Source organism: Paecilomyces variotii (assembly GCF_004022145.1).
Source record: "Paecilomyces variotii strain CBS 101075 chromosome Unknown C8Q69scaffold_7, whole genome shotgun sequence".
Lineage (NCBI taxonomy): Eukaryota > Fungi > Ascomycota > Eurotiomycetes > Eurotiales > Thermoascaceae > Paecilomyces > Paecilomyces variotii.
The window spans coordinates 561,556-587,268 of NW_021167146.1; the positions used below are offsets into that span (position 1 = coordinate 561,556).

Sequence of the window (25,713 nt, forward strand, 5' to 3'; positions counted from 1 at the left end):
ACATGCTTATCTTTGGAGTCTCTCTTACACTATCGTAGTTATGCATTCTCGGCGAATGAAATTAGTTAGCGAAAACGCCAATATCAGACAGCCTTACGTGTCCAGCGATAACGAGTAGTTCCATGTCGGCATCTCGCGCCACTAACTAAAGCGGTTATGGATTATGCCCGTGGTTATTAAATCTACCTACATACTTCCCCATAACAGGATTCCATGAAGAAGCTCGAGCGTTCATCTTTCTGGTAATCCTGTCTCTCTTCACGTCTCGTGGAAAATGGGTCTAGAATCAGCACCGACAGATGCGCCCGCCTCTATCCCTCTATCTGAAGCGGAAAAGGCAAAGGGAAAATACTCAGTAGCGACTCTCCGACAAATCCTAGAGCGCTTCAACGATGACGGGTTTATAGTGCTTGAGGACGTCGTCGATGTGGCTCACGTCGAGAAGATCAACAAATACATGCAGGACGATACAGACAATGTACTACGAGAGGTCTATGGTTCAAAGGCTTATTTCAACCACGGTGTGCGATCTAACATCTTGCACTGCGCTCCACTGAAACCCGAGTATATCTTCGAGGATGTGTATATGAATCCATTTGTTATTCAAGTGATGAACGCATACCTCGGCGCGCGGCCTCGTTGGAACTTCATTACGGGAAACAACGCCCTCGGGAATACAAAAGGTCTGCGACAGCCTGTCCACAAGGATATCCGCTGGAGCGGGCACCCGACTGCTCCTTTCTATGCGATTGCAAATGTGCCCTTGACCGACTTCTCACCAGAAAACGGGTCCACCGAGTTCTGGTTGGGGACTCACAAAATCACTACCACTGCTGACCAGCAAACGACTCCGGAAGGTGCAATGACATGCAACGTGAAGATAGAGAAGCTCGAAGAGCGCCGCAAGGTGCGCCCGCCAGTACAGGTCCACGCTAAGAAAGGCAGTATTACGCTGAGAGACTTGCGGTTATGGCATGCAGGAATGCCGAACCCTAGTGATGAGCATCGGATCATGATTGCCTTGGGTTATCAGGCGCGGTGGTATCCAAATTATACACAGCGATTGAAGGTGTGTCCAATTCCGATATGTAAAGGGGATATACTGTGTAGGAGATTCAACTAACCATGCCTTTTTCTAAGCTTCCTGAGAGTATGATGAACTTCTTCCACCATGATGATATTGAGATCATGGCAAATTTCGTCAGCGATGAGGAGGTACAGGCCAACCAACATAGAGACAACTTTCATTTCAGTGCGAGTGTCTAGCGGCGACGCTTCTTCATTCCCGAGTGTTACCTTCTGGCACAAGATTCATGTTGTCATGTCCCCGGAAACGAGCTTAATTGCGACAATACAAAATATATTACTCGTACCTGCCGATTTGTCTCTGCAGTCAATGGTTATAGTGGAGAATAGCAAGGTAATAGACAACATGATCCTTATGACTTAAGATTAAAATATCTCAAATATACAACAGCATACTATCTGCAGACCCAGGTGCTCAAGTTCTCATACTCCCCCTCCACACAATCCAGTATGCAGTGCAAACGAACATGTTACACAGTGTGTGACATTTCAGCTCTTGTCTCAATGACCCGACGAGCTCTCCCAGGGCTCCTCAAGCATCGGCAGTTTAGGTACTAGCGCTCTAGATGATCGTCATAGTCCTTCGCTCTTATCCACTAGCATAAGTGAATCATGACTTACTGCATTATATTCGGATCTCATAGAACCATGTGCTAGCTGCATGGGACTTTTTGCTGTTGGCCCTAGTAGGGTCATTGTACAGCCATAAAGAAAGTGCCGATCGCTCACATTGTTACTTTTACATCTGCCAACAAGGCGTCTATCCTAGTTCCTGCCGAACCACTTTATTTAGTTGTCTATTCGTTGTCTCTTTTTCCTCTAAATGGTCATGGCAGAGTAGCGAAAACTCAGCCCTGTGCTGATATGAGACAGAATAGCTCGGCTCCGTCGCATAGATCTTCCGAGAGGAGCCTGGGTATGAGACCAATGCGCTGGACTCCGGAACGCCGGCCTATCTTGTATTCGCACCAGTATCCGTGATTAGGGGGCTCACCCGCAACCCGTGGGTGACAAGTCACGGATAGTGTACTGTGGTTCATGGGGAGCATGTGGAGAGCCACGTGTAGGTATATCGGATAGCATACTCATAATTCAAGGGCCCCAACAGCGATATCTGTCAGCAGCTGTTTCTTTATTCGGCCTATGCATGCTTTATCAAACCCGGATCAAAGGCTTGAATGAAATGGTAGGTGTGACAACTATATCAGGGGTCCTCAACGACAATTCTGATATCAGGTAGCTAGAGTCAGCAGGGATCAGATTTTGTCTTTTATTTTCCATATTCTGTTCCCCTTTTGTTCCTTCAAAGAGCTACTGGTTCAATATACATTCCTAATCCGGGACAGTAGCCTCAACTAGGGTCCTAGATACGACCGTGGCGCACAAGCTGATTTCAGCTCTCTTTCAACATCCACGCCACGAACAAAGTTTCTCGAACAACTCATCCAGGACATATGCGAGTAAGCATTTAAATATATACTACACAACAGTCAACTTTTAAGACTTTAAGGTTCAGCTGTATCTGCGGGGTCAGATCCCTAGAGTAAGATACCATATGGCCCCCACGTGGCTACCCTACACTGTACAGTCCCCAGCTAAGTACTTGGGTCGGTATTACAGTTTTCGAGATCGAGTCATGATCTGCGTATAACCTTGCTGTTATGAAGATCCTTTAAACCACTTTAGTAGTGGAAGATATGACGCGATCCAGTCACTCTTTGATTGCCTATGTATTCTTCTAGACGTGTCATTGCATATGGAATGTAATGCAATGCAATGCAACAATGGGGCCAGCTGAAAGATGCAGGGATCTGCAAATCCTAGCTGTGATCTGCGTTGATACCAAGCTACATACATATGGTCATAGTAGTACATATGTACTGCGCATTTTTCGATCTCTTTGGGGCATCCCATGGCTAGGCGTAATAACAACAAGGGGTCAGTTTAGAGTTGCACACTGCAAGTTGCTTACTTTACCAGGAAGCACTCAAGCTTTTTTTTTGGCCCCTCGCAGGTTGAGTTTCGACCGCACTCGGTCTAAAGCGTAGGTTAGGTAGTAGTAGGTACAGCATGTAGGCTTCTGGCTGCAGATCCTAGTACAGTACAAGAAAACAATGCACCTTTATAGAATATCCGATCAAAGAAAAGAATATGCAAGGTTTTTAGAAGACTATATAAGACATGCACGTAGTTGCATACACTAGTAGTAAATCACAAAACATAAAAAACGATAGTAACGACAACCTATTTGCGGAGATCAATCCCGTCGGTTCCAGGATCCGGTTTTAGATAGCAGTGGTAAACATATGCTGCATATCATTAGTTATTTCTGATTTCTCTCGTGAGGACTACTTGGGTGAGATGAGTTCTCTGTTTTCGGATACACGCGATGCGCCTTTGGTATCTATGGATAATCGTCCCAATAGGACATCGACCTGCTCCAATTTAACGCCCGATCCAGGTAAGGTAACTAATTTATTGGACTCTGCAGATTTGCCTTGCAGAGATGATCGATCATAGCTCATTATTAGAGTTTCTCGCCTGCGAAATGATCGACACCTGCTAGGCCTCACATGCCTCTGGCATTAGAGTAATAATAGCTGCACGGTGGGAGAGAATAATCGGGAAGGGAATACTCCGTAGAAGAAATCATGTTATGCAGGAATAATGAAAGCGAATATCACCTGTCGAGGACCCTGACCCGATCAACAGCTTGCTAGCAGGAGGTTGAACTCTATTACTCGATTAGACATCGATGCCAACTTCGTGGCGCTCAGCTTATGTGCCATAGACTCACCGGACAACACGACGGTCGAAGTCTAAACCAAAAATAAGCAAGGACCTCGGTTTCTTCGTGCAACATATGATGAAGTGAGAAAGAGTTATGATGGATAGCCAAGACCCTCGGTTCGGAACCGAGTTGGATTTTCTACTCCAGAAGAATCGTGTTCCATTGGCTCTCTTTATTTTAGGCCTTCCTCTGCTTCAGTTTTCGTTTCCTGATTATCACCAGCAGACTTGGCAGTGGGCGCCACACTGTTTTTGCCCCTTTATTGTGCTATGCCGTTGAGCTGTGCAAGTTAACCTCGGCAGCATTATTATTATTATTATTATCCAGAGTTAGATGCAAGCTAACTGTTCTCCTGAGAAGCGGTTCGTGGAGAGGACAGTAGTAGAAAGCCGTTACTGCTAGCAGATTCTCCGGTTGCTGTGGGATTGAGGATCTCCGGCTCTCATTTCCAATGCCCCGGCCATGAAGACTCAACAGGTTATCTAGGCTAGAATGGACCTTCTACGGAGTACTTCAGTCAACGAGGCGGACTTTGTTCCCCTGAAACTCACGGTTATTTCGGCTGTAGATAACCTGCGCGTCGTGATAAGGCGAGCAGCACAGCACATACCTGATTTGATATCTCTGTTCTATGTAGTTGCGTGCCGGCGGTTTGAGACCGGTCATCTTCCTCCTGTAGTATAACTGAGCCACCTGGTTAGCATAACTAGTTCCTTTGGTGTTGTTTACCCTATCTAATTCGGTGTGGTAAACCGGTCAAGAGCGCCGGACGCTACCAAGAAAGCCACCCCAACAGGGCCCCAGATAGCGAGCTTGTTTTAGCCTTGCTCCGACAATAGGGATCGCCGTTCGGCTGTTTCAGGTGCCCATACGATGGCTTTTTGCACACTTGTCTGTATCTGTAGAATATGGTATCTAATAAACAATAATAATATTCAGCGCGAGAAAAAGCTTCCAGGTCAAGCTTGATTTATTATTCGCATACCGAATAACCTCACAACTGGGCAATGGTGAACGCCACAGCAATGCCGATAGGCTAGCTTTTCCTCTAACTAGTACGCAATCTTTCGAGGCTGGCCACGTGGGCAGTATCTAGTCCGCAGAAGTTTCCAATAATTGTAAGGCTAGTCACCGACGTTATTATTATTATTGTAGCCGGACATTTCCCGAAGGTTATCGCTCCGCGATCCATCGATTAAGACAAGCTTCAGCACGAGCTTTACCCGGCGTGCAATAGGCATAACAGAGTCGGCGTTTGAAGAAGACGTGAGATTATGATGAGGACTACTCCGTAGCATTCGCAGGGAAGTTCCTGGCTGCCAAAAAGCGGGACCGCGAGAGCACGCAGAATTCTCCCGCGTTTCTGGAAGCGATGGATTGGATCCAACAGACACAATCGTGGCCATGATCGTCGACGCTTGACAGCATTCGTGTTGTAGATTGCGTAATAATGCTGCAACCCTGATCTAGTTATTTGAATTGCGACCTTCGAATAAGACAATCCATCCATGTACTTTAAAGCATCATGATGGTGTGCATCGTAGGAGGGAATCAATCGAGACGGCGCGGAGGTTAAACGTCTAGCAGAGAGCGAAATCTGCTCCGTGACTTCACCGCTGCAGTCTACATGGTAACGCGTGTAGATCTATAGATGAGATAATGCAAAGCCTCCTCCATTCAGCATGACACGGGGGGGGATCAGGCATAATCAGACATGCGCGACGGCTGAAGCGATGTTAACTCGAGCCGGTACTTCCCCGCAGAATTCTCACATGGCCGTGCGTCCTGCAGCGAAAGGGAACTCGAATCGAATCAAAATTAGAAAGCTGTTGAGCGTCCTGCGGATTTGTTGGTACATATCTAACACTGCATGTACGGAGTAGTAAGCTGACACGCGCTCGAGCAATATTTCTAATGACGATTATCATATCCTGAGCAAGGGCCAGGATGCCGGAAGGCAGTTGCGAAATTGTGACGAAGAACGATAACCGCCATCGCACAAAATATTCGGTAATATTAACCAGATACCAAAATACGGTACGTCGTGCTCTGCGTAAAAAGCACATTCCCTTGAAGGATTCGACTGGCCAAATTTGCACGACAGTGGTCCTGGCCCGGCCCGTTGGCACTCGACCCATGGACCACATTTAATTACCGAGCTGGTCCATGTTCAGCGGGCGCTACTGCGTAGTCTAGTCCTCTCTATTCGGTATGCAAGTCGGTGATCATGAAAGGATAGACAGGAGCTCGAAAGCGATCCTCATGGTCCAGTATTGCCGTGGATAGTGCGCAAGAATGCACAGAGTTGCATCCAAAATCAGTTCGTTGTTATCGAAATCGCAGCAAAAGGGCAGCATCGGTTTGATATTCTGAACGAGTTGATCTCTGGTCCAGAACGAATTTCTCTACCAAGATTCAGACGGCACATTGTGGGACGGAGTCGGCAGTTACTTCCCGTTCATAGCCATGACTGCGTCTCGCCAGATGGTTGGTTTCCTAAAATAATAAGAAGCGCCAGCTGGGGCTGGTTCGCTCTTTGTCGTGGTTGACACTGTAGATACCCCTGACCCTTGACAGCCGAAAAGAAGAGAACCCTGCGATCGTCGCAGACCTGAAACAGGATAATAGAAGTCCCGAGCCGTGGCCCCCAAACCCATTGGGACTTTTCTTCTGAATCTTCCACGGTTGTTCCACGGATAAACTCGAGCTGCATCCGAAACGCAACCTTGCAGAGACAGAACGATAGTCTGAAACGAGAATGACAGCTCAAGTAGCAGATCTTGAGAGCTGAAATTATTTAATCATGGAAGAGCTGGAGTATACCTCGGCCGGATGGCAGACGAGTTTATCCGTACTCGTAGTACTCTAATCCGGTACAAATATGAAGATTCACCAACCCCCTGAGCACTACTAGTAGTGTTTTCTCGGGGAATAGGAGTGCAGCACAACCCTGATCTCTCACTCTTGGATCCTTATTATTAGGATGCGATTTCTCCGCGAGGTTCCGCAGGAAGAGTACGGAGTCCAGCAGCTCTCGAGTCATGACACGCCACATCCCACCGATGATCAGTGCACCTTTCGCCTTTCCCCATCCTGCACCAAAACCCTTGGTTCAGGGATCCCGGTTGGAAGAATCTCCATCATCGGCCGTCTGTGCATCTCGTAAACAATTTTAAAGTTAGAGCCTGCGCATGGAGATACTGTATTTTCTGCCTGTCCATGTATACCGCTTGAACGGTGCACCGTAATACAGACCAGGACAAGAGTTGGAAATCTTTCGTTCCTCTTTGCGGTGGCCAGAGAACGAAACCCCTTGGCAATCTCGCTGATCACCCGCCAGGGGAAGCAAACATCCAGTGGATCGACTGAGCCGACTTTGGTCCTTCATGCCTCGTGGCTCCGGGTGCTGTCTTTGAAAGAAACGGCTTCTGCGCGTGGGCCGCTAGACTAATGCTAGCATTTCTCGGCGGCTCCGCAGCAGACTTGAATCATGGCTTCCGGGGCCTGGAGGCGACATTTAGGTGCTTTTAGACGCCTTCCTAGGACGCTCTAGAGGCGGTGGTACAGGCTCTAGAAGCCTCGGTATGCCCGCGACAAGGGAAACATCCCGGGATGGGGGCCGTTAGACAGTCCAATGTCCCGCGTCCAGGGGGCTGTTCTGGCGGACAGTGGCAGGTGGAGAGGCAAAAGTAGAGTAGAACTGGAACTTCGGGTCCAGCACGGTAGAGAACTAAAGAGATCACTAGAGTTAGTAGAGTAAATGACTCGTTAACAGTGGTTACGAAGTGTCGGTGCGCCGTCTGACTAAACTGCCCTGATGCCTCAAATCGATCTGAACTCCGTCGTTGCGGGCAGTCAGTCCCCGCTTGTTCCTCTCGGCATCATCAGACGAAGGGGGAAAAGCTGATCTTGTTCTTCTCTTCTCGTCTATCTTCTCCGTTCTCCTTTCGCTTCTGGTCCCCATTCGTCCTGGTTTGCGTGGGCTGGGTCGTCGTGAATGTTGGAGAGTCCGGGCTGTGAACCAGCTTCCTCTCCGAATAATCTCGATCGGAATTCGTTTCCTCGCGACTCGCACAGATCAAGGATCGGCACGGAAGACGTTGCGAGACTTCGTTCCTGGATCTAGTTAATCTCAAGCCACTTGGGTTGTCTAGATCGATCCCCTAGTACTTGCCTTCAAGAAACCCGCGTCGACTCGGATTTTGGAAACAACAGCATCCCTTTGTTCTGCGCGCCATTGACAACCGCCAACCTCCCGGAGACCAGGTTGGGACCTACGACGGTGGCCGGATCACCAATTCGTCAGAGTATTATTCTCTTTTCTTGCAATTTTTAATTCAAGAAAGGTACAGCCGCCGCGCGGCCAACAGTGGACAAGACCGTGTGTTGAATACCTACATCCAAATCGAAGCCGGTCTGGTTGGCTGCTGAGTGGTCATTCCCTATCCCTACGTACAGTAAGTCTCCAGGTTTGCTCCTGCGCATGATTCCGGACTGGTGTTAATGTGCTTGTCAGCAGGTGTATTGTCACACAGACTCCCTTCTGCCATCTCTCGTTCTCGTTGGTAAGCGACTCCGGCTCTCTCCTTCTACGCTGCACACCGGATGGACTGGAATACTCCGCGATGGACCTGAAGTTTTGCTAGTCTTGCGCCAAACCTCAATTGCCATCTGTCAACTTGGGAAGGTGTTAGGATCGTGTCTCGCTCTCTTGCGCCTACCGGAGACCGTTGTCCATACGGTTGGGTTTTACATTGGATGGTTCGGTATTGGAGAATTCGCATCTTCCTTTTGACTGACCACTTGCACCCAGAATAGTCGTCCTCGTTCTCCGACTTCGCCAAAATGGGGTGTATGAACTCCAAGCCAATGGATCCTGATGACAAGGAGGCCGTGCAACAGAACGCCAAGATTGAGAAGATAATCCGAAATGACAAGAAGACGCTGGATCGCACAATCAAGATTTTACTTCTTGGTAAGGACTCGCGCATAACCGGCGCATGTCGCGCGTAGAGTCAACCGTATAAGACGCTGACAATGTGTCATAGGTGCCGGTGAATCGGGAAAGTCGACAATTATAAAGCAAATGCGAATCATCCACTCAGGCGGATTCCCTACCGATGAACGTCGCCAGAACCGTGCTGTGATTTACTCGAATTTGATCGTCGCTTTTAAGGTCCTGCTGGAAATCATGCAAACAGAGGGAATCGAGTTTACAAGTGACAAAGCCAAGGTAGGAGGATGTCATATCCAGTTAGCCGTGGGATGGTCCTGACTAACCACTGCTTTCTCAAGGAATTCGCGGCACTGATCGATAAGACGGAACCCGATGTAAGCTCGGAGGAAGCGTTCTCTGATCGCAACGTGAAGGATGCCATGGAAGGAATGTGGGCAGATGAGGGCGTTCAAAAGGCCGTTGCACGAGGACACGAATTCGCTTTACACGACAATCTTCATTAGTAAGTTACAGGGCCACCTCGCTCGATGTCCTTCGATGACTGACGACTCAGCTTCTACAATTCTCTGGATCGTATTTTCGAACCTGGCTGGCTTCCCGATAACCAGGACATGCTGCACTCTCGTCTACGGACAACCGGAATAACGGAGACCCTTTTCGAGCTGGGTCAGATGAACTTCCGGATGATGGATGTTGGAGGACAGCGGTCAGAGCGCAAGAAGTGGATTCATTGCTTTGAAGGTGTTCAGTGTCTCCTCTTTATGGTTGCGCTGTCCGGTTATGACCAGTGCCTCGTGGAGGATCAATCGGCGGTAAGTAAACACATATTATATGGAAACCCTACGTCGTATAGAAGTTTCTGATCCCTGGATAGAATCAAATGCACGAGGCGATGATGCTGTTCGAATCCTTGGTGAATGGAGAATGGTTCAAGCGAAAGCCGATTATCCTCTTCCTGAACAAGATCGATCTGTTCAAGTCCAAGCTCGCTCTCTCGCCGGTATCGAAGCACTTCCCTGATTATAGTGGATCAAATACGGATTTTGATGCGGCCGCGAAATATTTTGCGGACCGATTCCGTGGGATCAACCGGATGCCGGAGCGTGAAATCTACATCCATTATACAAACGCCACCGACACGACATTGCTGAGCGCCACCATGGACTCTGTCCAGGATATGATCATTCAGAAAAACCTGCACACACTCATCCTATAAACACGGCGCCGCAAATGTGGATGTCGTAATCACTCCCAGAATAATCTGCCCCGCTGAGCTGTCTGTCGTTCCACCTACGGGATGTGAGCAGCTTACTGTCCGACCATATCTTTTCTCGGAATTGTTTTCAAGGTGTCTGACGGAGTGTACCAGTTGATATAGGTGCCTCGTCTTTTCTTCTCTTTCAGCGCCGTGACACTGTTTCCTACGTTTAGGGCTAACATTTTTCCTGCGCCCATCATGTTATACCACCCATCTCATTCCTCCATGTGTATATTGACTTCTCACGACCTTCCTTCGTTTTTTTTTTTTTTTTTTTCTCTTCATTTACACAGGATCTTTCTCCATCCTCCGAAGCAATTTCTCCCCGGCTGGCGGTCAGCAACGAACTTTCGTCCCTAGTGGAAGATACATGATTCCGTCCTCTATCGGACGGACTCTGTTGCTTTAATTATATTATCTCTTCGCGACCCTCTGATACCCTCTCCCAGGTTGTCTGGCCATGGTATTGATATTTACTGTTTTATGTTTTTCAAACATTTTGCCCCAGTTCCTTCTTCTCCGCCTCATTTTTGATCAATGTCACGGCCTTATGGGGAGGTCATCTGCACTGTTCCGGGTCTTTTTGGAGTATATCTCCGTTTTATAGTCCTTTCCTTTTTTTTTTTTGCTTCAGGCTAGAAATTCCCTTTGTCCGCTTGTTCAGGCCTTCAGTTACCCGACTATCTGTCTTCCAGATAGATCAGGAGAGCTCATGGAATTTATTGCATGAGTTATGGTTTACTATGCATTAGACGCAAGTGAAAGCAAAAATCTCATCAAGATACCAATAATTTCTCACTCGTTACCTAGATTCGGCGTACGTACATACATACATACCTGTCTGTAGGAGGTCCTCCGTTCACGTGATCGCACGAACTGAACTGAAACAATATCTGGTTCCAAATACGCAGTATCCAAAGTAGTGGACATGATGTTTTTTTTTTCCTCTTTTGAAAATGAGCAATATTCGACAAAGGCTCACATCGGAGAACTGTCTGATGATCGACGTTCTTCAAGTTCAAGGCGGAATAACGTTAACGCACGAGACCATGGCGCTTACATAATAATTGCGCCCGCTGACTCTCCGGCTCAAGTTCGCCTTCGGGTTTGACGACTTCAAACCAACTTCATCCGAACAGACTCACGGGCATCTCTCCTCGCCTGTGAAACAACCAAAGCCTCAGGATGCTCGCATCCTCAGTCTTCCGTGTGGCACGGTCGCCAGCCGTGCCTTTTCCTGCTGTCACACCCGCTATCACATCGACATCGAACGGACTGCTTGCTACCGCGACCCGGCGTCAAGCGCAGCGCCGATACTCGTCCTCGAAGCCTCCGGTGCCCCCCAGTGATGGTTCGAGCCGGATTGATACCTCTCAGACTCCGGCTAAGGGAGTGAGTCCATCTGGACAGAAGCGTGAAGGCAAATCTTCCAGGCGGAAGGGCAGAGATAACAGCCGACATGGCTCTGCCAAGTCCAGCGAAAACACTGCTTTCCTGAACCTCCCCAGCGTTCCCTCGACGCAGCATCGCCAGCCTCATGGTTAGTTTTGTTACTCTGATATTGCTTCTTGGTCATTGCATTTATTGGAGAATAGCTGTAAGCTGACTTTCCGTGAAACCTTAGACGTTCACATAGCCTCATTCTTCTCCATCCACCGGCCTATTTCCGTCACCACGACCGTTCCTCCAACCTCGAATGCCGAAGCTTTCGATGCCATATTCTCCAAGAAGGCGTCAAGAGCCGGTCCCGATGATGTTATCCACACCATTTCATCCGCCGTGAATTCGATGGAGAACGTCATGCATGGCCAGCAGTTCGGTGCGTCAGAGCAGGATGAGCTCCGACATGCTCTCGGCCAAGCTTCCGCCAACAATGCGGAATCCGAGGTCATCCATCTCGATGGTATTCCTATGCACGAGCTGAGGATTTCCGTCGAAGAGATGACCAGACGGCTACGCCCATTCCACCCTCCTCCTCCCCCGGTTCCATTGGACGAGATGAACACGGCCGATCTGAACCAGGCTGAGGAGCCCTCCAGGTCTCAGACCTACTCGACGGTCCTGACGATCCGTGAGTCCACAGACGCCGATGGACAGAGGACGTACGAGGCTCACACGACGCCTTTTGTTCAGACCGAGATGGAAGCTCCCGGTGTGTTTGATGGCGAGGCTGCCATTGAAGAGCCCAACGGCTCTCGCAGCACCTACATGGAGCGCATACGTAACCCCCGGACCATGCACGCCATCAGCGTCAAGAGACAGCGCAAGCTGAAGATGAAGAAGCACAAGTACAAGAAGCTGATGCGCAAGACGAGAACGCTGAGACGCAAGCTGGACAAGGCTTAGAATTCCTTTCCCGTCTACGCTTTCTCTCATCGGTCTCTGCGCTTCTTTTCTCTTTTTCCTGTCTTGTGATTTGTCTATGGGATTCCTGCATTTCTCATCCCCCCAGCGTTATTCAACGACTTCGGGGCCATGCATCAGACCCTACCTATCTTTATCTTAGTCCACGTCTCGCATAGCCCTCATCCGCTCATGCTCGCTTTGTCTCAGTCATCATATTTCTCTCATCTTCCCCCTCTCTTCCTATCCGATCTTCTAGTCGTCGAATATAAATCGTATTTTCATACTTATATATACACAGTAAGATTACATTTCCAATGATCCGCTTTCCATAACCTCATGTAGAGTATCGGACTTTCGTTTCAGTTGTTTCCTTGCTGTTTTGTTTAATTATCTCAATCATTGAATGGCATTCATAGCTATCTCAATCACCAAGCCGGTAGATCTCTGTATACTGTGAAGTTGTCCGTCTATACACGTTCGTTTAATACTCGTAGATGCGGTATTCTTTTAACGGCTCGTAGAAAGCTTCTTACAATCTTGCAAGCGTCACTATGGCGGCGAGAGTTATACCCGACAGGCAATAGAGCATACCATTACAGCTATACATGGGATACAACTAGGGAAACCACGGCCCGCAAGCCCAGGGCTAAAGTTACATATAGCATAGCAGAAGAGACGATTTTGGATAAATGACGTGCGATAAAATGGACAGCAAGAGAAAATGAGGCTAGAAAAGGCCTCGCGCGTGAGACGTGTATGACGTAGTCCAGAATCGCCGGCCAGGAGAAAAAAACCAAACGCGAACCGTGGCCATGCAGTATATCTATCTATCGGGAGTGTCACGTCAGACATGTACTCTCGTAGATCAGCTCATTCATCACAACTGATTCCAACCCCCTTCACCCCACTCCTCCATACGATAGCTTCCGCATAGGAGAGCTACCTTGTTCCCGGCCATATACTTGGCTGATTGAGATACCGGGTACGAAAAACTAAAAGGGACATGGACATGGCAAGGCGATTCCGTTCCTCACTATGCCCTTTCCCGTAACAGGATATTTCCCGTTTAGCACACGGCTTCCTTGGTACGGGAGTTCATCAGAAGTGCGACAATAAGACCGTAAAGACCTGTCGAAGTTAGAATTACCATGGATAATGGATTAGCTAGGTCAGATAGATAGTAAACGTACCCAAGACTTCAGCGAAAATGAGAATCAGGATCATTCCGACATAGAGTCTAGGTTGCTGCGCAGTTCCACGGACACCAGCATCACCAACAATACCAATAGCGAAACTGGTTAAGGCCAGATTGTTAGCTTAAATAGCACTGGAACTTTGCGGAGTTTCGATCATTGACATACCCAGCCGCCATACCAGCAAGACCGACTGCGAGACCAGCTCCCAGCTGGATGAAACCAGCGTACAGCGAAACCTTTTGCGTCAAGTCGTTCGCAATCAACACGGAAACGACCAGACCATAGATACCAATGATACCAGCCATGACAATGGGGACAATGTCTGTGATGGTCAGCCAATCCACTCTCCAGAGCTTGCCATCCATCTGGTTTCTATCATATGGCTGAGATAGAACAACGTATCCGACATACTCTTAACGATCAGGTCGGGTCTCAGGACGGCCATGCCGCAGACACCGACACCAGCCTTAGCGGTTCCATAGGCAGCACCGAAGCAAGTGAAGACGATAGCAGAGGTGCAGCCCAGGGCGCCGAAGAAGGGCTATTTTCTCAGTCATCAGTCATCTGTTCGCATATAACGTAGAGGGGGTGATGGGCGAGTGTGCTCTGGCTGAGCCGTAGAGCCGGTTGCCATCGGAGAGCTCGCGTCAAGAGCAATGCGTGCACGGTTTAAGGATGACCTACCGCATAAACGGGACTAATTGAAAGAGAATGTTAGTATACGATCATTAATTAGGAAACTTCCAACAGCAGCTTCATGTTCCACTAGGGTATCGGCACTAACGACGGTCGTGCACCTGGGGAGAGTGACAGCTTACCAGAGATCCGAGGACATTTTAAGGGATAGAGGACCGATACGGGTCGATATCACCGATCAACAGCTCTGAGGGAATGATGATAAGCGAGATGCAAGGAACAAAGCCGCTGGTGCGATCGCGACAGTACCGATGAAGATGTGGCTGGTGGTTGGAGACGGAGATGAGGTCGAGGACGAAGACGCTCGTTGTTGCGTCGGGGAGATCCAAGGCTGGCTTGACCAGCTGCCGTCTCGGTCACGTGGGCTTGGCGCGACCGATCAGCGGCGTCAGCTTCCCGGCACGTCAACATCGATGCCATATCTACCGCTCCAACAGCAATTCATCTCTCATGACAACGATACAGTTTCTTATTTCAAGCATTTATCATTTGGTTGTCCTCTAGTGATGTTCACTGGTCATATTTTATGATTCTTTTTTTTCCTTATATGGCGGCAGAGATCTACCGAGGCAAGGCACCCATACTGTCTATGCTAATCAGCTAAGAGACAGCCTTTTTCCACTCTCGTAAACAATATGTACTGTACATTGATACCCCAAACTCCACATTTCTTCATTCCCCCGTAGTCTATACAATTAGAAGTTGCACTCGGCAGCCTGGAATATCCAACTTGGTGCGATTCTGACCAGAGTTGTTCAGCGGCTTCTCACCGCCAATAGGTTGGGAATAGGTGATGGCTTTCTCAGTCAGTGCGCCAAAATAGTTGGGCAGCATGACAATGTCTTTCGAGTGTCCATCGCTGGTGTCAGCAATTGCCTCTGCTGTCTCCGCAGGTGGGATAACGCCAAAGCGACAGCAAGTCCCTTCCCCGGAGTTACTAAAATCTCCAGAGGCGCTGTCCTTTCGAGCTTTCGGGGCCATTGAAGCGTAAAACTGGATAAAATCGCCCTCACTTGCGACCTGGGAAAGAGCGGACAGGTCATCTCCGTAGGCAAGCTTTTCGAACGACTTTGGAAAGCCTTGCAACTTTTCCGACAGTGAGTCTGCGTCTCCATAACCAAGCAGCTCATCGATAGGAAATAAGCCGCCGTACGGTGTAGTATCGGCAAACGTGGTTTCAGGGTCCAAAGAGAGTAAACCTTGCTTCTTCCCCCATCCTCCACCGCCGCTCATCACCCGATGAAGCTTGCTGCCATTGGAGATGGCATTCAGGACATGGTTCGAATCGAACACGTTAGTCGATAGAACACGGTCTGGATTTTCGACCAACGCCCATACAGAAACCCTCTGGTCGAGTGCATGTTCCTCTACATACCTTGGAAGCTCTTTCTCCAATTCAGACGACGCTGGCATTGCGTCATTCGACTTTCCATCCGTTGACTTCGACACTTGACGGAGGATATTCCCCAGACTAGACATGACCTTTCGACGTTGGCCCACCGGGGAAAGCGAAACGCCCAAGGAGGTCTGGATGCGCTCCCCCGCAGATGTGACTGTGCAGTTAGAGAGATCACTACTCTGACTTAGACAGAACCTCCCGTGATCGGACTTGTATTCCCAGCGCATCCCGAACATAGTCCTATCCTTCCCATTGAGGAATATAGTGTTTGCTAAGCGCAAACCAACTTCATATGATGCAGTGGCTGAGCGTGTGGGCTTCACAGAATATATGAAAGAAGGTTCATCCTTGTCCGTGCTCTTCAGTCGGGAGGCTCTGGCGGCCTTCCCTGCTACGTCTTCAGTCTGGGCTAGCAATAGTGATAGACCTTCTGACCCTAGCAGGTCGGCGACTTCGTCGCGCGGGTCAGGTAGTTTATCTACAATTGCTGCAACTGCGTGACGAGGACTCCGTCGTAGATTATCTGACTTGTCTGTGAACAGCTTGTTCATGAGTTCATCGAGGAACGTATTTCCTCGTTCAATCCACGGAGCAAATGCTGGTGTGACCAGGAGGATAGGGACTCTGTCTGTTTTGTCGGGGGAAGGTACCGGGGGAAGGTGACGGAGGACTTCATCTTGTGTCTTGGACCATTTCGCATTGTTAGCTAGTCAAATATATCCGGTCGCACATCACTCACCACCTCGTGTGGCGTCTTCGTGAGCCAAGAAATGGCGATGGGAGCAGAGTGTGTTGGGGCGCTTGATTGCTCTGCTCTTCTCGAGATGGAGCTAAATGCCCGCGGAAAAGTCGATGAACAGTCAATTGCGACACCTTGTCGGACATTGGCCGAAGCCAGTTTGAGGCATCTTCGGATAATAGCTGGTCTCGCGGCCGCGAGCCCCGAACTGTGCCCGTATATCAATGACATGGAGACATTGATGTCAGTGTTCGCAGCTTCATCAATTAGCTGCGCTTTGAGTGGGCAGAGCAGAGTTCCGAGATGAGAGCTCGGGCCACACAAGCAGGCAGCCCGCCAAGATATCCAACTTATTACATAGTGTTCGCCAGCAATGCCTGGGTAACTGATAATAATGTCTATACTAATTTAAAATTGGAAAGGGGATACAGAGCAGACCTAAACGCAACTTAGATAAATCAAAAGTACAATGTTCTGTTGCAAGAATCGAGAAATTATCCGGTTCCAGACGCCGTACAATCCACCCGACGAAGATGTAGAGTACATTTCCCTTATTTCTACGGTATGTCTTAAGCCAGCAGGGAGATCGCTGAAGACTGTCAAAATGAGTAGGATTTCAACGAATTGTCTGACTTCAACATGGATACCGGCCTTCGAGGAGGTACGCCCATATCCACTGCCACAAACGGCTGGCTGGTTAGCAGGATGATATAGGTCCTAGATATAGCTAGGAGTAGGAGATACTCAATATATTATTACCATAACTATTAATAAATGCAAGACTTATTATTATTATTATTATTCTCCTAGCACTTCGTAAGGAACAACTACAGTCGTTATCGGTATGCCGAAGCTGCCAATTTCTTGTTCCGGCGCCGAACGTTTCCCGGAAGCTCCACACATACAAGTATCGACCCACAACGCAACATATATTTTTTGTCATAGAGGCAAAAAAAGTCGAAAAGGCAAAAAAGTAATTTCAAATGACCTACGCAGGGATCGAACCTGCAATCTCTTGATTCGTAGTCAAGCGCCTTGCCATTGGGCCAGCAGGCCAGTTGATGGAGATCTGGCGGTAGTACTAATTGATAAACCTGCATTCTCATAGAGAAGCGCCTAGCTTTTTATGATTGCCTTTCTTTTCGGTTCTATATATCTCTATTATTGGCATAATTTTGGTGTGTGATGTGGTATTTGTTTATACAACTCTATGCAAGGACTTAAGGTGTTTTCATATGCATTTGCATTGAGGTGATAACTATGTGGTTGATGTTCCTCCTATGTCTAGAGCCAAGAATATAAAAGCGTTCTGCTAGACATTACAACAAGCATCAGAAACGAAGCGGCACATGCAGCTCTCAAACAACCCGTTCCCCATGCTTACGCTATAAGTTCCTTACTGGAGCTAGAGCTAATGGATGGCCGATGAATAAAGACCTGCCGCAAGCTGGGCCTGAACTATCGTGGCAAGCCTAACACCAACTATATAGCCAGTTCGGATCCTGAGATTCCTCCTATCCTGGCTTTCTGCTCCTCTGGCAACAAGGAAGCGGTGAATCACATGTTGCCCACAACTTTCAAAAACCAATAAGAGGAGCTCAGGCTCCCGCTAGTGATTTGGAAGCCGAGCTCATTTATCGCTTCGCTCGTGCTCCGCGATATACCATTCCAACCGACCATTGGCAAGGGAGCTCATCATATGATCAAACTGGCTACTTGAATAGACCATTCTCTCATGAACTACTCATTTGCGCAGATATCTGTTCGAAGACCACCTCCAGCTAAATTTGCCAGACATTTTTCATCGATTTCCGGTATAAGGTCTGCCTCACCGACCAGATCTGCCCCTCAAATCCGAGAAGAGGATGGAAGTCCCTACTATGATCCGAAGAAATATTACCCTGCTCGTGTTAGAGAGACTATCGGGAAATATTGTCTTATCTCAAAGCTCGGTTGGGGTGCCAATTCTACAGCTTGGTTGGCAAGAGACACCAGTCGGTTAGTTCATCATCATCTAGTTATTGGTCACTTAATAACAACGTGAAGGTGGGCGTGGCAGTCAACCCGATATATGACCCTAAAGATTACAAATTGTGGCAAGGAAGAACGGAGATCTGCTTCTGATGAGATAGAGATCTCAAGACACATATCCAGTCTGCGATCTAGCCATCAAGGTAGAGCATATATTCGGCTAGTAAAGGAAAACTTTAGCATCCAGGGCCCATTCGGAGAACATTTATGTCTGGTATTTGAACCATTGAGAGAAAGGAGTATTGAAAGAAGGGAACGGACAAGAAGCCCACCTGTATGTATTACGTGACACTCGGAATGAAGAAAGTCAAGGCCTTGAAGCAGTAGTTTTAAGAAGGGCTTCAGGACCGCTGGAGGTACACCGTTGCTTCCTAGGTGTCTTCCCAACAACCAGAGTGGCTCCCTAATGGGAAACAAAGATCTGAAGTCAGATAACTTCCTCCTAGGATTCGAAGACTTTGGTGTCGTTGAGAGTTACGTCCGCCACCAGGAGGAAGACCCTGCTCCCTTTAAAGACTGCGATAATCGCCCTGTATTCCAATCTCGTCCTGATTTCGGGCAACTGAGAAAAGGGGTAGGACTGGTTCAGAGAAAAGGGGTAGGACTGGTTCAGATTAGCGACTTCAGTGCGGCAGTTTTCGGCAATGTCTCTGTGCCCCATAATCATGATATTCAACCGCAACCGTTTTGTGCTCCAGAGGTACTCTTGAGGGCGACATGGTCGTATAGTGCAGATATATGGAACCTAGGAACAGTGGTGAGAGGACCCCAAAGATGACATTTACGCAAAATACTAAACTTACACTTCCGTAAAGCTCTGGGAGCTCCTTGCGGATCATGTTCTTTTCAATGGACTGGACGCTAAAAGCGCCACTTATTCTCGAGCGACACACATGGCTCAGATGATACGGCTCCTGGGTCCGCCTCCTCTTCGCTTATTGAAAAGGGCAGATGAGGAGATTTGCTCTCAGCTATTCACCAGCCAAGGTATGGTTTTGTTGATTAATTATATCCCGGGTGCTAAGTGTTCGATCAGGAGAGTTCAAATTCCCAGACTTGATCCCTTCAGAGGAGTTTAATCTTCCAACCCTTACACCGTTCCTCGAGGGAGAAGATAAACGACTATTTCTCCAATTTGTGCGAAAGATGTTATGTTGGGAGCCAGAACAGCGTTCAACAGCAAAAGAGCTTTGTGACGACCCTTGGCTTAATTACAAGTCTTAGTTGCTATCGTCAATGCAACCTTCGCTTCAGTAAATTTGGATCGAATCCCAACTGCCTTTCTAAATGTCAATAATCTTGTTCCTCCCGTAGTCAATGCATACGCTTGTTAAAATTCTTGTAGGTAACTAGTACGATTGCTGAATACGTAGAGATTAATTATCACATGATCTAAATGCAGAGCCCACGTCGCCGCGTATACTTAACGATCTAGCCAACTTGCATGAATCGTTGTTTATCTGATGCATGTTACATGTCATCGCCATGACTTACCCATTGAGCCTTGATTACAATTCGGCCCATGGTATTAAAAAGCCCAAACTGCCTTATTTACTGGGTGACCAGTTCTCTATCGTCTCACACCGTCCCCCTCCTCCAACAAACGGCCGAGTGTCTCTTACGTCTAAGACAGCGCGGGAACGACAACATGTGGACATTGTCACCCGTTGCCAGATTCATCCACCCCTTGAAGGGAAACTGATTCCCGAAGAAAGGTTCAACTTGGAGGTTTTGGAGACAATTAGAGTTGGCGATGGGAAGTCCTCCCAGGTGGTCTCTGTACGGATCCTTTCTGGTCCGAAGTTCGTCGACCTAGAGGTAGTAGCGAAATTCTATGATCCCCTCTACTGCGACCATAGCTCTGATGATGTCGACCCTTTCCTATGTGTCGATAGAGACTATACGCATGAAACTGCTGCCTACATTCACTTGTCCGAGTCCTTGAACGTCGTACCCCGGTATTACGGTTCATATTCATGGGAGGTGTCTGTCAACGAAAATCAGTCACGTCTTGTGCAACTCATCCTAATTGAAAAGATTAACGGTCCCTCGATGGATATGATGGATCCTCAGATGTTGACCGCCGAATTAAGGAAGAGTATCATGAAGGGGGTTGTCGATGCGGAGTCTCAGCTATATCAGCGGAATGTTCGACATGGCGACATTCATCCGCGAAATGTGCTTGTGCAGCGGCTAAAGGACACGTCTGATTGCCCAGTGATCACCCTCATTGATTTTGGAAGAGCGGTTATTGGCCGATCTTATGACCCAACAGACCCCGAGGAAGAAGAGCAATATCTTCCCGGAACATATATTGGCCCCCTTCTTCGGTGGACCATGTCAGATTCGTGGTGCTCGTATCCTTGCGTATACAAAAATTGGATCACGTGGGACTGGCAGTTCTGGCTTGAAGATGAATATCAAGGAGATGAGATTACAGAGCATATGAGAGTTCTTTGGCTGCCTTCTCGAACGAAGCCGTTGCCTTCCCCACCGGACACTGCTTGAGTGGATCTATCTACCTCGTTTTCATCGGAGCCGTTGAGACCTGCAGTGAGACAGTACTCGTCCTTTATCCTTCTGAAACTTGCCGCATAGAAGTGTCGGCGAAGGTAAGGCAGTAGGGGGGCAGTCTTCCGCTGCTTCTGGATCGGGACAGCTCACTGGACCTTGCATGGCTAAACAGAATGTTCAGGGATGCGGGAGTATCTTCAATGCTTCCTTCGCTTTAGGTTTGATTTTCGTTCCTTCGAAGATCTGATTGCTCTCGGGGTGTTTCTATATCGGATTTCCTTGGTATCTTTACGGTAAGGGCGAACCACGCACTGAAGAGTCAGTGTCAATTCTCAATTTTCTCGCCGAGATCATTCGTGATTGTCAGCTCGCGTTTCTCAGCTCCCTTCGATGGAAGGTCTCTGCCATTAATGAAGCAGAAATTATTGACTTCTCTCCTAGCCTTACTTAGCAGTTGATTTCTTAGTCTTAGCAGTTGATTTCTTAGTGGCAGTATCAAGCTGCATGTATCTAATAATATCCAACACTTATCTGACATTTAGATTAGACGAATTCGACACAAAGAATTTTAAATAGTTGCTTGATTCCAGATAAAACTCTCCTATATACTTATTCCTAAGGCTTTTAACGCACACTACTTTACATTGTTATAATATTTTTTTTCCTATTAAAGTTGATATTGAATACCCCTGAGATATTATCCCAACATACTCTGCAACTAATGCCAGGTGATATTCCAAAGTTTAGATTGGGGCCCTTACCACGCAGACGTTTTATCTCTCTCCGACGCTGTCGCGAGAGGTTGCTATATCTGCAACCCTATATTCCAGTATACTGTCCAGCAATGTGGGGAGGCAAAAAATTGTGTTGGAGCACCTTGAAGCTATCGTGTGTATAAGCATAAAACAGGAGTGCAGGTGATTATCAACATGCAACTCCAAAAATATTTTAAGTGTGTCTGGCCACATTTGGCTGGCTTCTCTGTTTGTATCTGCATAGGTATCTCTTTCATCATTCGCCCTGAAATGCTACATCCTATGATAACTTGGCCTTGTTTTTGATCAGAATTGATGTGAATCCCAGTAAATCTACGTCCTATTTAAAGCCTCTATTCTATTCAAGGAATGGTCATGTTGTTGTGCAAATCTTTGGTTACCCGTTCTCTCCGATTCCCACGGCCGCCTATTCCAAGAGGTGTCATCATGTCCGCAAGTCCATCACCCACAATCCTCTCGCCTAATATCCTAATAGAGGAGGAGAGGATTCCTGGCTACAACCCGAAGAATTTCTACCCAGTAAATCCAGGGGATATCCTCAACAACAGATATAGAATCGTGGCCAAGCTTGGATGGGGCACTACTTCTACCGTATGGCTAGCTCAAGATCCTCCACAGTATGTATTACCCCAGCTAGATGCGTATTCCTCCTAAGTTCTTCATAGGTGGTGGTGGAACTCCAACCGCTATGTGACCCTAAAGATAGCCGTCTCCGGCTTCACCGATGAAGATACAGCAAAACATGAGCGAAATATAAGTCGATCCCTTGAGACGAATCCATCGCACAAAGGCTTCAACTTTGTGAGGATTATGCTCGACAGTTTCGAAGCTATAGGGCCGGAGGGTAAGCACTTATGCTTGGTCTATGAGCCGATGAGAGAGCCCCTTTGGCTATTTCAACAGCGCTTGCCGGACGGCAAAATCCCACCGCCGCTTTTGAAGGTGTACTTGGGATTCTTCTTGCAAGCCCTCGATTATCTTCATTCTGAATGTCACGTCATCCACACAGGTGAGTTCCAAGGGGACGTTTGACTTCGTAAGCTAAGGCTCACTCTATCATAGACCTCAAAATGGACAACATCTTAGTGGGATTCGAGCACCCATCTGTGCTCGAAGAATATGTTGAAAAATAAGCTAAAAATCCCATGTCTCGAAAGATAAAAGATGGCAGATCGATCTATCTATCACCTAATGATTTTGGGCCAATGAAATCATTCCGTGTGATACCGAAGATAGCGGACTTCGGTTCAGCACAACCAGGAGATAGTTCGGAGCCTTTGAGATTCCCTATTCAGCCACCTCTCTTCCATGCTCCAGAAGTCCTATTGGGTACGGGCTGGACATACAGCGCAGACATCTGGAACCTCGGTGTATTGGTATGCTTCCGCTTCTTCTGTCACCTATCTGCAGTCTGACTTACGCGACGTTATACACAGATTTGGAACATGATGGAGGGCAAGGATTTATTCAAACATATTCGTTCTAGCAAAGGAGATTACGATGCTCGAGCACATATTGCGGAAATGATTGCGTTACTAGGCCCTCCACCGAAAGAACTTCTTGATCGAGAAAAATTATGGGGCGACATTAAATGGGACAATGCTGTTCTAAACTCAGATAGCAAGCTTTGTCACACTGCTCGCGAGTATTTTGGAGGGCCTTTCTTCAACTCTGAAGGTAAGCTGCCTAGAAAGTTGTCAAAAGCTAACATGCTCTATCTGCAAATAGAGCAAGGCGCTAACCGTTCCCTTTCCAGGCGAGTTCATGCATAAGGATCTAATTCCGACGGACGTTAGCTTAGAGGGATCGGTCTATTCTCTTGAAGGGGATGATAAGCAGCTCTTCCTTAATTTCGTAAGGAAAATGCTTCAATGGTTACCAGAACACAGAAAGACCGCTAAGGAGCTCCTCGAAGATCCGTGGCTGGTTCTGTAAATCGGCGGATGAATGAATCCATTTCTATGGGGAAAAGAGCACCTGCAACTCACGAGCAAGGTTTTACAATAATTTTTACAATGTGGTGTTAAGGGAAACAATCCGAGGAATTACTACTAACAAACCCTCAATGGCTGAGCGGTAGCGAGGCGATAAATTAGTCCACTTGCTTTTGCGTTAATAAACTGAGACGCTTTCTAATTAGTCTGTTTCTTCTTATCTTATAAAAGCTGATGTTATATAACTTTATTTAGTTATTACCTTCGTTCTTTATAGTATATTAAGTAATATTTTCCACTATAATAATTAAAAGAAACAATATTTTCTACGCTCCTCGCGTTGTACCTCTACTAATCTACTAGCTTTACCTATAACATTTGCTTAACTAACCAATTTGCTAGCTTTACTGACCTAATTAGATTTATTACCTAGTCTATATACCCCTTTAGCTTTTATTTATTTTAACAAATTTGCTAACTTTTTTTTTAAATCTGCTAGATTTGCTACTATATCTCGGTTAGCTCTATCTGCTCTACTCGGTCTATTAACTATACCTGCTTTACTAGGTCAGGTCTGCTTTGCCAGACCCCCTTCTCTTCGCGAGTGTCTTGAAACGTGGAGGGGATCAGGTGACCCCACCGGCTATTCGCGGGACTTGGTGATTGTCAGGGACGGCGGTGACTGGAAGGATCGAATGGTTGGGACAGTAACTATCATTGATGATGAATGAACATGTTGTCAATAATAATATTACTGTCTAGCTGTTCCTAGGAGTTATGCACGTTCCTGGCTAGTTTACACTGGACTCTGGAGGAGCTGCTCAGGTGACCGGATCAGAACTAGCGTATCTTGGCTCTTCTGGATTCAGGACGATCCAAACTGGAGAAATCGGTCATCTACTCTAGACTACTCTACAGCGCGAGATGGATGCATTACCTCGACATACGGCCACCTCTTCCCCACAATCCAGCGTATACTTGCTCGTGGTTGAACTTCGATGAAATGAAGCTGGACAAAGAAACGAGCAGAAGAGAAGCAGAGTAGTAGCTGTTAGGTAAGCTGAATGCACGGGCGGGGTGTGTGGGCGGTGTGGCCAGTCAGCATCGTGCTAGCGTCCGGGGTAGCTCCGGCACGCTAAATTAGATGATCGCTTTAGTGCGAATTACTCTAGGACTAGGTAGACCCGGAAGGGACTCGATTTATTTTATAATAATCTGATTGGGATAGGTATTTAGTAGATAGATATTATTGGGAGCTATAAAAGACTAGAAAAGAGAGAAAGATAGAGAGAGAAAGAGACAGAGAAAGAGAACGACAGCAACCGACGGGAAGGAAAAAAGTACCATACAAACGCCAAAGTCGGGCCACGCGACAGCTGGCGGCACAGCGGCTTTTCGATTAGGTCACAGAATGCTCGCCAGCCCCAGTCAATTATAATAGTTAGCTAGTCAGTACGACTCCAGCAGCATTGGTGCTATTTTCGAGCATTTAATTATTCGATCCTTTTCAATATTATCAGGATTTTATTTGATTTTATTTTACTCTGTGTGGGAGACACAAACAAATAACGGAGAATCAGTCATTATTATAGTCCAACGGCCACCCCGCTTGTTCATTAGATAAGTTATGACATGACACAATATCGGTCACTAGTGGGAGTATTATCCAGTATTAATACAGAGTAGATTATATCGACAGAGACGACACCAATTACACAAGGTCTCCAGTATAATTTAATTAATTTAACTGACCACCAGCGCAAGACTAGCAGATCCCGATCGACTTTTTCAAAATGAACCTATCTTATTGTCCTGTGTGGTACATGGGAAAAGTCGAGTACCATACATCAATAATCCCGGTCCCGTGCGCAACGTCACATCGTCATCGCCGCATTCATCCTGATAGTCGATCATCTAGACTAACTAGCTAGTATTGTAATTAATTAACTATGTATTATTATTCCTCGTCTATCCCTCATCAGCAACAACA

At 47.3% G+C, this 25,713-nt stretch overlaps 9 protein-coding genes and 1 non-coding gene across 10 annotated transcripts; 7 read left to right on the plus strand and 3 right to left on the minus strand.

The window, feature by feature from the left end:
• Positions 1-90: 90 nt before the first annotated feature.
• Positions 91-1,471, plus strand: C8Q69DRAFT_293947 (phytanoyl-dioxygenase family protein). The gene is made up of 2 exons (XM_028627061.1): positions 91-1,069; positions 1,141-1,471. The coding sequence occupies exons 1-2, from the start codon at positions 275-277 to the stop codon at positions 1,264-1,266; spliced, it is 921 nt and encodes a 306-aa protein (XP_028484125.1). The 5' UTR covers positions 91-274; the 3' UTR covers positions 1,267-1,471.
• Positions 1,472-8,235: 6,764 nt separating this feature from the next.
• On the plus strand, positions 8,236-10,369 carry C8Q69DRAFT_470348 (G protein complex alpha subunit GanA). Its single transcript, XM_028630826.1, has 7 exons — positions 8,236-8,258; positions 8,336-8,442; positions 8,691-8,852; positions 8,926-9,110; positions 9,173-9,336; positions 9,388-9,646; positions 9,709-10,369. Exons 3-7 carry the CDS (start codon positions 8,723-8,725, stop codon positions 10,048-10,050), a joined length of 1,080 nt encoding a protein of 359 aa, XP_028484126.1. The 5' UTR covers positions 8,236-8,258; positions 8,336-8,442; positions 8,691-8,722; the 3' UTR covers positions 10,051-10,369.
• A 725-nt stretch (positions 10,370-11,094) lies between these two features.
• On the plus strand, positions 11,095-12,886 carry C8Q69DRAFT_470349 (hypothetical protein). The gene is made up of 2 exons (XM_028630827.1): positions 11,095-11,632; positions 11,717-12,886. The coding sequence occupies exons 1-2, from the start codon at positions 11,278-11,280 to the stop codon at positions 12,436-12,438; spliced, it is 1,077 nt and encodes a 358-aa protein (XP_028484127.1). The 5' UTR covers positions 11,095-11,277; the 3' UTR covers positions 12,439-12,886.
• A 511-nt stretch (positions 12,887-13,397) lies between these two features.
• C8Q69DRAFT_294176 (vacuolar ATP synthase 16 kDa proteolipid subunit) lies at positions 13,398-14,658 on the minus strand. Its single transcript, XM_028627062.1, has 7 exons — positions 14,580-14,658; positions 14,453-14,517; positions 14,319-14,331; positions 14,046-14,175; positions 13,800-13,956; positions 13,629-13,732; positions 13,398-13,566 (listed from the first exon to the last, which is right to left on the minus strand). The coding sequence occupies exons 2-7, from the start codon at positions 14,467-14,469 to the stop codon at positions 13,505-13,507; spliced, it is 483 nt and encodes a 160-aa protein (XP_028484128.1). The 5' UTR covers positions 14,470-14,517; positions 14,580-14,658; the 3' UTR covers positions 13,398-13,504.
• Positions 14,659-14,689: 31 nt separating this feature from the next.
• C8Q69DRAFT_470354 (hypothetical protein) lies at positions 14,690-16,756 on the minus strand. The gene is made up of 2 exons (XM_028630828.1): positions 16,469-16,756; positions 14,690-16,412 (listed from the first exon to the last, which is right to left on the minus strand). Exons 1-2 carry the CDS (start codon positions 16,697-16,699, stop codon positions 15,018-15,020), a joined length of 1,626 nt encoding a protein of 541 aa, XP_028484129.1. The 5' UTR covers positions 16,700-16,756; the 3' UTR covers positions 14,690-15,017.
• Positions 16,757-17,452: 696 nt separating this feature from the next.
• Positions 17,453-17,524, minus strand: C8Q69DRAFT_t94. Its single transcript has one exon. It is a non-coding gene; the product is annotated as a tRNA-Arg (tRNA).
• A 550-nt stretch (positions 17,525-18,074) lies between these two features.
• Positions 18,075-18,865, plus strand: C8Q69DRAFT_294290 (hypothetical protein). The gene is made up of 2 exons (XM_028627063.1): positions 18,075-18,466; positions 18,515-18,865. The coding sequence occupies exons 1-2, from the start codon at positions 18,204-18,206 to the stop codon at positions 18,786-18,788; spliced, it is 537 nt and encodes a 178-aa protein (XP_028484130.1). The 5' UTR covers positions 18,075-18,203; the 3' UTR covers positions 18,789-18,865.
• On the plus strand, positions 18,725-19,723 carry C8Q69DRAFT_521863 (kinase-like domain-containing protein; the record flags this gene model as incomplete). The annotated part of the gene is made up of 3 exons (XM_028633527.1): positions 18,725-19,256; positions 19,315-19,486; positions 19,536-19,723. The coding sequence occupies exons 1-3, from the start codon at positions 18,906-18,908 to the stop codon at positions 19,721-19,723; spliced, it is 711 nt and encodes a 236-aa protein (XP_028484131.1). The 5' UTR covers positions 18,725-18,905.
• Positions 19,724-19,984: 261 nt separating this feature from the next.
• On the plus strand, positions 19,985-21,007 carry C8Q69DRAFT_507858 (hypothetical protein; the record flags this gene model as incomplete). The annotated part of the gene is made up of 1 exon (XM_028632925.1): positions 19,985-21,007. One exon carries the CDS (start codon positions 19,985-19,987, stop codon positions 21,005-21,007), a length of 1,023 nt encoding a protein of 340 aa, XP_028484132.1.
• A 1,208-nt stretch (positions 21,008-22,215) lies between these two features.
• On the plus strand, positions 22,216-24,020 carry C8Q69DRAFT_492264 (CMGC protein kinase; the record flags this gene model as incomplete). Its single annotated transcript, XM_028632167.1, has 6 exons — positions 22,216-22,406; positions 22,455-22,798; positions 22,852-22,910; positions 22,947-23,165; positions 23,226-23,466; positions 23,546-24,020. The coding sequence occupies 6 exons, from the start codon at positions 22,216-22,218 to the stop codon at positions 23,722-23,724; spliced, it is 1,233 nt and encodes a 410-aa protein (XP_028484133.1). The 3' UTR covers positions 23,725-24,020.
• Positions 24,021-25,713: the final 1,693 nt, after the last annotated feature.

Coding starts and splice junctions, on each gene's coding strand:
- C8Q69DRAFT_293947 (XM_028627061.1), top strand. CDS start 275: ATGGGTCTAGAATCAGCACCGACAGATGCGCCCGCCTCTATCCCTCTA. Junction 1,070..1,140: donor ATTATACACAGCGATTGAAG/GTGTGTCCAATT, acceptor CCTTTTTCTAAG/CTTCCTGAGAGTATGATGAA.
- C8Q69DRAFT_470348 (XM_028630826.1), top strand. CDS start 8,723: ATGGGGTGTATGAACTCCAAGCCAATGGATCCTGATGACAAGGAGGCC. Junction 8,853..8,925: donor AATCAAGATTTTACTTCTTG/GTAAGGACTCGC, acceptor AATGTGTCATAG/GTGCCGGTGAATCGGGAAAG. Junction 9,337..9,387: donor TTACACGACAATCTTCATTA/GTAAGTTACAGG, acceptor CTGACGACTCAG/CTTCTACAATTCTCTGGATC.
- C8Q69DRAFT_470349 (XM_028630827.1), top strand. CDS start 11,278: ATGCTCGCATCCTCAGTCTTCCGTGTGGCACGGTCGCCAGCCGTGCCT. Junction 11,633..11,716: donor GCAGCATCGCCAGCCTCATG/GTTAGTTTTGTT, acceptor GTGAAACCTTAG/ACGTTCACATAGCCTCATTC.
- C8Q69DRAFT_294176 (XM_028627062.1), bottom strand. Junction 13,957..14,045: donor ACCCGACCTGATCGTTAAGA/GTATGTCGGATA, acceptor TGACCATCACAG/ACATTGTCCCCATTGTCATG. Junction 13,733..13,799: donor CTTGCTGGTATGGCGGCTGG/GTATGTCAATGA, acceptor GGCCTTAACCAG/TTTCGCTATTGGTATTGTTG.
- C8Q69DRAFT_470354 (XM_028630828.1), bottom strand. CDS start 16,699: ATGTCATTGATATACGGGCACAGTTCGGGGCTCGCGGCCGCGAGACCA. Junction 16,413..16,468: donor CGAAGACGCCACACGAGGTG/GTGAGTGATGTG, acceptor AAATGGTCCAAG/ACACAAGATGAAGTCCTCCG.
- C8Q69DRAFT_294290 (XM_028627063.1), top strand. CDS start 18,204: ATGAACTACTCATTTGCGCAGATATCTGTTCGAAGACCACCTCCAGCT. Junction 18,467..18,514: donor TTGGCAAGAGACACCAGTCG/GTTAGTTCATCA, acceptor AACAACGTGAAG/GTGGGCGTGGCAGTCAACCC.